Source organism: Pleurodeles waltl, chromosome 3_2 (assembly GCF_031143425.1).
Source record: "Pleurodeles waltl isolate 20211129_DDA chromosome 3_2, aPleWal1.hap1.20221129, whole genome shotgun sequence".
Taxonomy (NCBI): Eukaryota; Metazoa; Chordata; class Amphibia; order Caudata; family Salamandridae; genus Pleurodeles; species Pleurodeles waltl.
In genome coordinates, this window is record NC_090441.1 from 92707853 (window position 1) to 92719892 (window position 12040).

Consider the following 12040-nt stretch of genomic DNA (forward strand, 5'->3'; position numbering starts at 1 on the left):
GGTGTGCACATCCATTAACCAACAGAAGTTCCATAAGGTATAATAATGGATTTCCCACTTATTATTTTAATTTGCATTTAAAGTGTGCCTTGCTTTATATGCAGTCACTTATAAGTAAAAGACCAACAAAACAGGTACAGAATATTTTGGTTTTTTATAGCCACGCCTTTGACCCCGCCCCCAGGACCCGCCCCTATTCCTCACAGATCTGATACTTGTTGGAATGCGCTTCCTCAGGTACTGTCCGTACCTCGTGCATGTTCTCATCTGTGGCGGGTCATGTGCCGCCCTCGTCCGTCAGCTGACTCCTCCCGGGCTGCGAGAGGAAGCAGAAGTCACACAGTGGGTCCTCTGCCCGGGGCAGGACGTTGTGCTGCTTCTCCCCACATCCTTTCTGTGCTTCCACCAACCCTTCCCTCCGCCCACCTCACCCCAGCCTGCCCTTGCCATCCTCCCGCGCACCATGCCGGGCGCCGCCGGGCTGTGGCTCGCCGTGCTGGGCTGCTTCCTCCTCGGAGCCCCGAGCCGGGCCCTCCAGGGCGGGCTCCTGAGCCCCCGGGAGAGCCCGAGCCGGGAGGTGAAGGAGCTCGGAGGGGTCTGGAGCTTCCGGGCTGACGCCTCCGCGAGCCGCAACCGGGGCTTCGAGGAGCGCTGGTACCGGAGCCCGCTGCGAGAGGTACGTGGGGGCTGCGGGCACGAGGGAGGCTTACACAAGCCGGAGGTGACGGGCGGTGCGAGGGGGTGCACTGTGGGTGGACACTGGACAGTGTGTGATGAAGGAGGCACAGACGGGAACTACCCGCGGGGCTTTCTGAAACTTACCAGCAGGGGCACTTACTTAAAGTCTGGACCAGTGACTAAAGCGCCCTGGACAAAATAGTAATTTTGCACATAGGCGTTCAAAAGAATGTGCTACGAGATCATGAGAATTGTAGTTGGCGCTACAATAATGTGAACGTCGAAAGTGCCAAAGTGACAGATACCTGTCAACTCACCCGTATTTGGTGGATCATGCACATTTAAAGCAAAAGATTTCCGTCATCGTTAGACCATCCTCTCTGCTAGCTTAACTTTGAAGCGAGTGCCGCGTAAACAAAAATAACACGGGTGATCAGGTCAGCAGTCTTGAAGCCAAGCAGTGCAATTTCAAGCACGTTTTTTTCCAATTAACTAATGTTAAAAGCCGTACGCTTCGCAGGGGCCTGCCACAGTGCCCTAAGCCTTAGACGTAATAAGGTCTATAAGCGCACTTCAGAAAACTAGCCCTATTCTACCTAACTCCTACGGGCCAGCGTGCACTTACCCCTAGCTACCAACACTTTTTACCCCTGTAGCCCCACCTCTATTAATCCTTCGGCTAACCCCTGCCCAGCAGACGTCTGGCCTGCACCACTCGCCTGAAACTCAGGGGGAGGGGTGGGGCTTGCAGCACCCCAAGAAGCCCCAGTATTATCGCAGTATTCAAAGTAGACCAATATTTCTCCAGCATCACTAAAGCAGTGTCGAGACCTGGTGCGATTACTGCATCTGTACTAATGGCATTCTTTCCCAGGTGCTTGACGACAAATTAAGCTGGTCTTAAATTCCGTACCAGGTGATGTAATGTGCATTGTTGTGTCTGTTCCATTGTGTATACAATCTAAATCAATGTGCCAAGAAATACAGTACCATCTGAATTGGTATTTAATGTCCGAGTGTGCCATGTCTCTGTAAGGTACTCCAATTCCAAAGGATATCGAAGTTTTGCATTAAATTTCCAGTGTGTGCCTGTCATTTCTGAGTGGGGCTCAGCATACTGCTGCCAATGCTGTTATGAGTTCCACCTGCCTGTGGAGGTTTTCACATAGGGAGGGGTATTCTTAATGGACAGCATGCAATTACCACATTGGCAAAGATAAGTTCACCTTGTCATGCCAAGTTGATAATGACACAAGTAAGAACACATTGCACTGCCAGTACCACGATGTCCAATTTAATTACACATTGCTGTACTAGGTGCATAGTGTCTCACTTGTATGCACACTGCCATACCAGTATCTTGATTTGGTTTCTTTAGAGTGCTCGGGCTTCTGAAGGTTTCGTGGTGCTACGGGACAAAACCAGGCAGAGAAGAACACAAAATGACAAAATCTAGGAGAATCCGCCCACAAGGGAGCAAGAAAATATGTCTGTGTTGACATAAAAAAGTAGGTCCCTAAATGTAAGCTAAGCGGCATAAGAATCAATCCAATCAAACAGCCTAAGCATTCGTCCAATCAAAAGGACGTTAAAGAAGGTATGCTCCGGGGGAAGGACAAACGCAGGGAAAAGAAGTCAAGTCATTAAACAAGAAGCAAGGAAATGAGATCGCTAAGAACGCCAAATAATAGTAAGCAAAGATAAGACCCAGAACTGAATGTAAGCACTGGTACTGTCCACAATAGGTCTTTCACAACAGACAGCGCTGTTAGTAGCAAGACCTAATGAATCTCCATTTATTTCACTGCTGCTGCTTCAATCCTTCCCAAAGTTTGTGACTACCTGTCTGAGTGGGTCTGACACCCAAACAAGCTATTTTCTCTGTGGACTAGTAACAAAAGTTTGCTATTCGAATAGAGAAGATAACCAGGAACAATGGAGCACAGCCAAGAAGTCAGACCAGATGATTCCAGATAGTTCTGTGAATATGTTGATGTGCCACAAGCTAGAGAAGAACTTGACGTGCCTGTTGAACAATTTTTCCTTCCTGCTAAATGAATAGTGTGACAATTTTAAAATATCTGTAGTTTTTCAAAGTCACAGGCTGTTCATCCCACATACACACTGTCAGACCCGGTTTGGGAGCCATGGGGCAAGCGTAGTTTACTGGATCTCAGCTGTGATGGTTTGGGCCTTTTACCACAGCTGTGATGGGGCTTGACATATTGTGGTACAACAAACTAAACATCAAGTACACCCTCCAGCACCTGGCCCTCCGGGTAGAGGGGCAAGCAGTCGCAGCCCTCTCAGGAAGATAGAGTGGGGGAAACTGTCGTCTTAATGGTTTTGAGGGCCCTCGGGAAGACCTATTTAAGTGGCCCTTGTTTGGTGCAACTTTAAATAGTATTGCGCGTTTTCAGCTATATTAAAGACTTATGTTACGTAAAAATACTAAATTATATATTGAAAGTTGAGATACATAAAGACACAGACATGAGCTGGGGAAAAAGTTAACTTTCCCAGGAGGGCGCTTGAATACTAGAGGCCCTCGCCCATTGCACACTTTGGCTATGCCTTTACATGTCTCTGGTGGGAGGGAGAGGGTAAAGGCTTACCAGTTCCCAACTAGCATGCAGTATTGATTGTGCAATCAAGTGCTTATCCTTTATAAAAGAGAAGTACTTTATTATTACACAACAAAATGCTACCCAAACGAATATGTCCCTGGGAAAAGGGTTGCATAAAAGGTACCTCAGGGAAAATATTCAAAAAAGTATCAGACCTGGTGCAGTCTTAGTGGTGCAGGTTCACTGTGAATAGCATTAGCACACTTCAGTAATGGCCCATAATTCAGTCCTTCAATGCCCCAGTCACTGGTGACCCCACCATAACTTGCCATCACTCAGGTCGGCTCCTGGTCGCTTCTTCTCCTGGGTGCAGCGGCTGCATAATGCAAGTAAGGGGAATGGAGGGGCAGGGGAGGGGTTTCGGAGATGAGGTAAATTATAATTTTTTTTTTAAAAGAGCTTACCTTGCCTCTGTCCCTGCAGCCTCGCATTCCTCTTCTTCTGGTCTCCCAGCATTCACTGGGACACCAGCACAGGCTTCCCAGCAATCCTGGCGCTGCTTTCATGCAATACCTTGCATGAAGGCAGCACCAGGATTGGTCTGAGCAGCAGTTACCTCAGCTCAGACAAAGCTCTGGGGCCTGTGCAGTTTCTCCAGCCCGGCTGGTGAAACCTAAGTGCGCATGTGTGTTTGGTCGGCCTCAGACGGCTGGCCAAACACACATGCACTCTCTCCTCCTCCTCCCCCCACCCGCCTCCTGTGGCCAACCCTCCCCACCCCCCCTCCCTGCACTGCTGGCTGTGCCAGAATCAGAGAAATATAACTATACATCATTTTATTTGTCTGCTTCTGGCACAGCCGGTGGGGCGATGCTCCTTCGCATAGCCACCCCTGCCTAGGTGCAGTGGGACAATGGTGTTTTATCAGTAGTCAAGGAGGCAGGGAGACCCACTCCAGCATTCAGATCGGCTCCAGCATCGCTCCGTGTTCTTTGTTGCAACATGCTGATGGTGATTTAACAGCGATCAGCAGCAGAAGGCAGATTACTAGATATCCAGTCTGAGAGCATTTTAAAGCTCTCAGCCGTTCCATTGTCTATTTATTGAGCATCTCTTGTGAACAGTTCCAATACTTGGAGTGAACTTTGGTTCAGCCCATTTCTTATTATTGGATACCCTATCTGGTCAATATAATTTTTTTTGTTTCTTATTTAATGGCTTTCCTTTTTCTTCTTGTATTTGTCCCATCCCCTTAAGCATAGACTCTTTACCTTCTCTTTGATTGGATGGCTTGTATCTTTCCATGGCTCACAACTGGGAATTACTTATTTCTTTTTCTTTGAGCGCTAGCTGGGGAGTGCATGTGTTTTCTCACTCTTTCTCCCATGTGCTGCCTCCTCCGCTGGATGTCCCTTCCGCTTCTCCGTGAAAGCACAGTTCCACGCATATTTTGCTAGGGTTTGACTAAAGAGCAGAAGTTATCAAGCTGGTTTTGTTTCTTCTCCTGAATTCCACATGTTGCAAGAAAGTCCCTACCTTGGCACATAAAGACTCAGGGCCTGATTACAACTTTGGAGGAGGTGTTAATCCGTCCCAAATGTGACGGATATACCACCAGCCGTATTACGAGTTCCATAGGATATAATGGACTCGTAATACGGCTGGTGGTATATCCGTCACTTTTGGGACGGACTAACACCTCCTCCAAAGTTGTAATCAGGCCTCAGTCTTTAGTGCAGGGGGTGGGCTGCTGTACTTGCTCAGCTGGCATTTGAGACATGTGGTGTAACTTGCACGACTGAAGGGAGATGTCTCTTCTTACAATCTGCTCCAGGTGCTGGTGCAGAACATCAGATAACCAGAGCATTTCTTTCAGTTCCAAGTCTTGTGGAAAATAAATTAAGCCTTTGCAACTGTTTTTATTTAAATTCTGGCATATCCCTGTATATGGACTCAGACGACTGTTATCTCCTTTAAGTATCTGCAACTAGCCCTCTGTGTTATTTTTAAGCTGGATCACTTTTTAAATTGTGTTCAGAGTGAAAAATATTTTTAAAATAAGCCATACAGTTTACAGTTGAACATAGTGTACAGTTCAAGATATCTTAAGATATGTTTGTGCTATTCCTTTTAGTATTTTGAATTTATTTTTTATTTTATTTAACACTGCTAAAAAAAAATTGCAAAACTGAAAACTTGTCTCTCACGTTATAAAGATGAGTCACGCTGGGTATCCCAATGCTCTTTAATTTTAAATCTGTTTATTGATCATCGTCACTTCAAGCATTCTTAACATTGCATAAAAAGGAAAGCAACCATCCACTTGTTACCATGCACTCCCCAGGACAAAGCACGAAGGGTATAAGCTAAAGGCATCTAAAACCTGTATATTATTTGGGCCTGGTTAATACAGCACAGTGGCATTTTTAAAGGTAGATGAAATGAGTAGGGGCAAAGGAATGGATCATGTCAAGTAATCGCCAAGAGGAACTTCTCAATTTCTCTGAGCCCCAGGTAGAGAATTTCTCCCCTTGCCACGCAGACTTGCACATAACACCCACTTTAAGTACTCGGCCTACGCTGCCCTCAAAGACAGACCACATATTACACAGGAATCATCTCTCGGATTTCAGTCCATCCAGAAAAGATCTGGCAGCCTTATGTTGAGAGAAGATGTATAGTCTACCACGGCAGTCAACCCAGAGCACCACTGTCAATCCCACCGAGGCCACAATTCCTCCTGCAATCTTTTATTTTGTAGGCTGTGGCAGCATCCTTTTTTTGAATGCGTATGTCAGGACTTCGGTCTTGGCAATGAGGAGGTTGTCGTTCCCGAACTCCAGTTTCTTACATTTTGTTACCCGTTGAGTTACTGCTGATGCCGAAATCACCGTCACCATGCCACTTGACGTTGTGTCCCTACTCTGGCTTTTCAAGGGTATTGGAAAGGCCCTCCTCATTCACCGTGCGCACCAAGTCTGCTGCTGCCGCCTTCTACCAGGCCCTGGTTTGTAATTTGTAGGTTCTCCATTTGGGTCCCCCAGTACCATCTTGTGGTCACACTTTCCCAGACTGTCCACAGCGGGCCACAGCACCTGTGAGAGGTTGTTTTGTCTTTCTTTGGAGGTGTGGGCGCGCGCAGGGAGGCGCGGCAGTGGCGAGGGTCTGGAGAGCCGTCACCAGGGCGCCTGACGGGCTACTGGTCAGACAGCAACCAGAGGGAAGTGGGCCGCGCTCCCGGGACCAAGGGACGGGTCCAGGCCCTAGCCCAGACCGGCACTCGGCTGGCAGGGCCAGGCGGGGCAGGACAGAGCCCCGTCTAAGCTAGGAGGCCCAGTTAGCCGCGTCAGATGGAGTGCGGCTACTCTTGGACAGTGAGTGCTTTGTGTTTTGTTCTCCTTGCACTCTAAGCGCTGGAGCAATCTCTGAAATAGCGGGCTGGCGGACCGGTGCTGACCTGCCGGTGAGGGACACTGGGTCTCCTGTTTGCAGCCGAAGCCGAGTTTTGGAATCGGTCCTTTCTGGCAGTGGCGCGGAAGCTACTAGGCCGGTGCAGTTTGCTCCACACCCAGAGGCCGGTGCATTTGTACATCTGCATCCCTTCGGGCTAATATTTGCTCCACCCTCGCACTCCCCTTCACCATTAGATCAGCGGTGGCAGCAAAGGCGCGCTCTCCAGCTGTGCTTGTACCTGAGATTTGACATTTAACATCTGGTATGCTCGTGCCCCTGCAGCTTGACCCGGAAGCCTGAAGGCTTATGCAAGCAGGTGGCACCAGTCTAACAAAGTACACATCTTGGGAAACCCTACTGGCACGAGTTCCGGTGTGGTGCGAGACCAAGGACCAGGGGGATCAGGAGGTGCAAAAGCTTCACCGAAGGGAGCACGATCAGCGCCAGTGTGCTTGTTCCCTCCTCTGTGTCTAGTGTACTTGGGCTTTGCAAGAGTGTGAGGCGGCGGCACCGGGGCTTAAACATCTGTTGACTCGCTATCCATATTACCGTACTATTGGGCTTACTTGGACAGCCTCTCCTACATAGGAATACATGTTAACTAAAATGTACGTGAAATAATGGAAGAACAAAGAAAAAAGCTCCGAGACACAGACGATTGCGAACCAGGGAAAAGCACCATCCTCTAGTCGAAACTGGGTGGTCCGAGAGGAACAAAGGAGAAATATTGAGCTCTGGGAAAGCTAGGAGGCTGGTAGCAACACAAAACCGGCGGAAAAGAGGTTTTAAACAAATCCGAAGTATCACCAATGTCGCCAAAAACTCAGAGGAGAAACCAGGTAAATTCTGCCGAACCCCTGCTACCTAACATTGACCCTAGCCCAGCACAGCCAAAAGTATACCTGAGTGACGCCGGGGCTTCCCTATACTCCAGCAGCAGTAACATCACGGGACTTCCCCAGCCTCCCAGTCCTACTGCACTAATCAGACAGCCCAAAAAAAACAATGGAAATACCAACCTGCTCCTCTGGGTTAGGGAGGGAGGAGCCCCAGTAAGAGTTTGTTATAATTGAAGAGGCAGGAATGAGAGAATCAAAGGAGGTTCAAAGTATCCCGAAGGAGTCGAGAATAACCAAACCAACAATAATCCCATATATTTCTCCCAGAAGCATAGCGCAAAATCGCCAAGAAGGAGTCCTTCAATGAAGAATAGAAAATGAATGTGACCAATCTATGAAGCAGCATGAAAATACCAGCCACAGAGTATAGCAAAGTCTGAAAAGGATACCATGGGGGCTCTTTGAGCTCCTCTCTGGGGGTGGAGAAACAAACCCCTAATAAACCTCTTGGAAGAGGAAGAAATCGAGCGCCAGATACAGAAACGGATGGAAGGACCACTGCAGGGTAATGAATTGATTCAGGATAGAAACCGGAATGGGGACAAAAAATGCTCAAGATACACATGAGAAATCACTGCAAACTACCTCCCCAAGTAGAGGAAACAACCAGTGGACACCAGACTTGGACAAAGACCTCTCTTATCTTGCTATCAGAGAATGGGGCAACATGTTCAAATCGTATGCAAGAGATGCGCCTCCAAACACCAGTACAGGCCAAACGGTAATTGGAGGATATTGGGCAATACGTCTTAGAACATTACAAAGGTCCATAGAGGCCCTGAACTAAGAGGCCAAAAAAATGGATATTTAGATATTGTCTTCTGAACACTTAGGCAATGTACACCGCAGGGATGGATGAGAAAATTCCCAACTTGAACAGTTTGATCAAAAGAGCGCAAGCCAACTAAAAAAAGAGAAAAGGACGAAACAAAAAACTACTATTCTTTTTGCATTTGTCGCCCGAGTGGTAATGGTATTCCCAGATGTGGGTCTCGTGCTCACCATGCCACCAGATTCAAGCTAGCCTGGCTGAAGAGGGGTGGTACCCTGAAACCGGTCCCAGGATGCTTGTTTCATGTCCAGGGAGGACCTGGCCTGGCAGTTCGGGCTGGACTGTTCCCATAGGGAACAGGGTCAAGACTGATTTGCATATGGCTGGGCCCAAACTGGAATGGCATGGTGAGCAAAAAAACTGTTGGATTAAACCCAGATCTGTGACCGGGGGTGAATGTTTTATTTGGTCTACATTCCATCCATCAACGGTTCTTTTTGCACTTTCTAAAAGTGGCATTTCTAAAATAGTAATATAACATCCAATCTCACCAATAAGCAGGATTTTCTATTATCATTCTGGCCGCACTAATTATCACCGGGTTACCCCTTTTGGATCAGAATCTACCACTCAAACAGTATGAGTGCAGTCCTAATGCTAGTCTGTGAAAGGAGCAGCCCTTACAGTAGTGTAAAACAAATTTAGGAGTTTTCCACTACCAGGACATATAAAACACATATGTACATGTCCTGCCTTTTATCTCCATAGCATCCTGCCCTATGAGTTACCTAGGGCCTACCTTAGGGGTGAGTTTAAGGCTTTGCAAGTACTTTTAAATGCCAAGTCAAAGTGGCAGTGAAACTGCACACACAGGCCTTGCACTGGCAGGCCTGAGACACGGTTAAGGGGCTACTTAGGCAGGTGGCACAATCAGTGCTGCAGACCCACTAGTAGCATTTAATTTACAGGCCCTGGGTACATGTAGTGCACTTTACTAGGGACTTATAAGGAAATCAGATATGCCATTTGGGGATGAACCAATGTTACCAAGTTTAAGGGAGAGAGCATATACACTTCAGTACTGGTTAGCAGTGGTAAAGTGCACAGAGTCCTAAACCAACAAAGAGGACGGAGCCAGGCAGAACTTTGGGGGATGACCACCCTAAGGCTCCCAGGTGTAACAAGAATACATTACATTGCATTGATTTTTATTAATTAAGCATATAAACTTGAAAAACTCAGACTGTCTAGTACTTTAAGCCTCACAACCCGCTTTACTATCTTAGTCTCTGCACAGTCTCTGAAGATCTTCATATGTGCAGTGCATTCGTCGTTCCATCTTCATATTAAATATAATGATTAAGGAAAATGCACATAATAGCATGTGAACATGTGTTATCAGCCTATAAGCACTGGGAAAGAAGAGGACATTATACCTCCCGGCACAGGATTGCAGTCCGTTGGCTCAAGTTATTGTCTCATGAAATTTGTATTAATCTTCTAGAAAGTTTCATGATAACCTCCACTTCGGTATGAACTTCCTGTGGTCACTCAATTTGTCAGGTTTGATGCATGATAGCACATATTTTTCTACACAAAGCATACACTGCTGGTCAAAATCCCAGGACAAACTGAAGGTGTGACAAATGGCACAGGAACCTGGAAGCTATGCAGGAGTGTCTGAATTGAACTGCTTGTATTTTCTTGTGTTTTATCAGTGTACAAGGATGGTATACTACCTCCATGTTTTAGTGTTTGTGACTCCCTGTTCTGCTGGCTCATTTATTGCAGGATCTGGTAGCATGCTCACAGTATATAGGCACTTCTGCTTTATTTGGAGCAGCTGCTGACCCCCCCCAAGCATTCTGGCACCTGTAATTTTCAATAACATGCATTGTGCATTATAATAATTTCTGCAGTCCCATTACTGTTCAATAAATAATATGGAAATATGTGATATTTTACGAGTATTTCATGCATAGTAGCATCTCATTCATGTCACTTTGATTACAAAGAATGCAGACAAGCTACCCCTAAAGAGTCTTGGGTAAGAAACCTTAGGAGCTTTCATACAAATGCCATTCTTCATGCTTTCGTAGATAAGTCTTCTCTCTTTGTATGAACCGTTTTGGATATAGAGCCATCATACACAAAAAATATAAATCTAAAGATGATCATAAAATGTGATGCTCTTAAAAGCTCTGACTTCTCAAACAGAGACGTAGATGTGCAATAAGTGACACCTTCTTAGAAAAACATCCTGATTGCTGATGAAAATAAGCAACCAGACAAAGAGTAAAGAAGGCCAATTTCCACCCTCGCATTGCAGAGCTCAGTATTTCTTCTAAAGATCACTGAGTTCATCACGTAGTGAGGACCATCCCGTTATCCCTGTCAGTGGTAACTTTGCAATTTTCTGTGTAGCTTGGGCATACCACTACCCGAAAGATTTCATTATACAGGCACTCAAGAAACCCCCCTTGAATCATTTCATCTCGTCTCTGAGAACACCATAAACAGATTCAGGGATAAACTAAAATGTATTGCTTCACGAGTAGACCTCTATAATTTTAAAACTATAAATGTTGGTTCTTCTTCCTTTTTAAGAATCCACGGTCTTCATCATTGCCTCCTTAATATCTGTGGGTATCCGCTTCAAGCTTAGACATGCTATTAGAACTTGGGCCCCGATGTATGACCAGTATTGAATTTTGAGAACCAACATATGGACTTGTAGGTCAGTTCATAAAATTCCAAGTCTGAGCGGGTCAGCATCTAACCTTCCAGCTTAACATTCATGGGGTAGGTCGCTAATTGTGACTCGCACCAATTTGACAAAATCAGGGGAATGGTGGCCTGGTTGTCAGCAGACCACAATGCCTGTGACTGACTATTCATTTGAAATAAAGATTTCAAAAAAGTGGTTTGTTTTTCTTATGAGAAACAAGGCTGCTTTAAACAATGTATATAGTTTATGTTTTAAAATTTTGCTGAGAGTTGGCAGTGATTCCCTGTTACCCTGAAACTTTTCCAAAGTCACAAGTGGAAGAGTCCAAGGGGCTCCCCTCTGTCTTTGCGAATCAGTTACAACCCCATCTTGGAGTTGGTAACCCACTTTTTAATGGTTTGGGACTAGAATTACAGTCACAAACCATTGATACATTAAATACTGATACAGTATTTGGGAGCAACGTCTACAACAAGCCCATCCTGAATGTCAAATTAGAATCAAGTCGCAATCGCGTTTCAGGAGTCAGTAAAACTTTAAAGACATCTAAAATGGTATTAATACATATGAAAAATCAGTTTTGCACTCAGACCGCTAAACAATGTCCTCCAACTCATAATCAGCTGGAAAAGATGTTCCCTCCCTCCTCACCCTTGCTCTAGGGGATACATGTTCGGTGTCGCAAGTCCATGTTTGATTGTCTGTTCTGGATGGCTTAGTGTCCTTGAGTTTGACCTCGGTTAGTCCTGCCACATGTCAGGCTCTCCATGCCTGATACCCCTTTCCCTCTAACTCTGTGTCTCTAGCACCCTAAGCACCATTCCCCCACATATTGTATCATATTTCTTGGGGCATCCTCAACCCTTGTATATCATTTTTCCCCTGGATTAGGAGACATTCATCTCCCACTAACACCTTTTAGGTTTGTTCTGGTACCCTAATT

At 46.1% G+C, this 12040-nt stretch overlaps 1 protein-coding gene across 1 annotated transcript in view; it reads left to right on the forward strand.

Moving 5' to 3' along the window:
• Positions 1–247: 247 nt before the first annotated feature.
• Positions 248–12040, forward strand: part of GUSB (glucuronidase beta) — a 159125-nt gene continuing 147332 nt past the window's right edge. The window contains exon 1 of the mRNA XM_069226881.1: positions 248–676. Within this exon, the coding sequence (XP_069082982.1) occupies positions 464–676 (213 nt within the window). The 5' untranslated portion in view covers positions 248–463. The remainder of the gene's footprint in view (positions 677–12040) is intronic.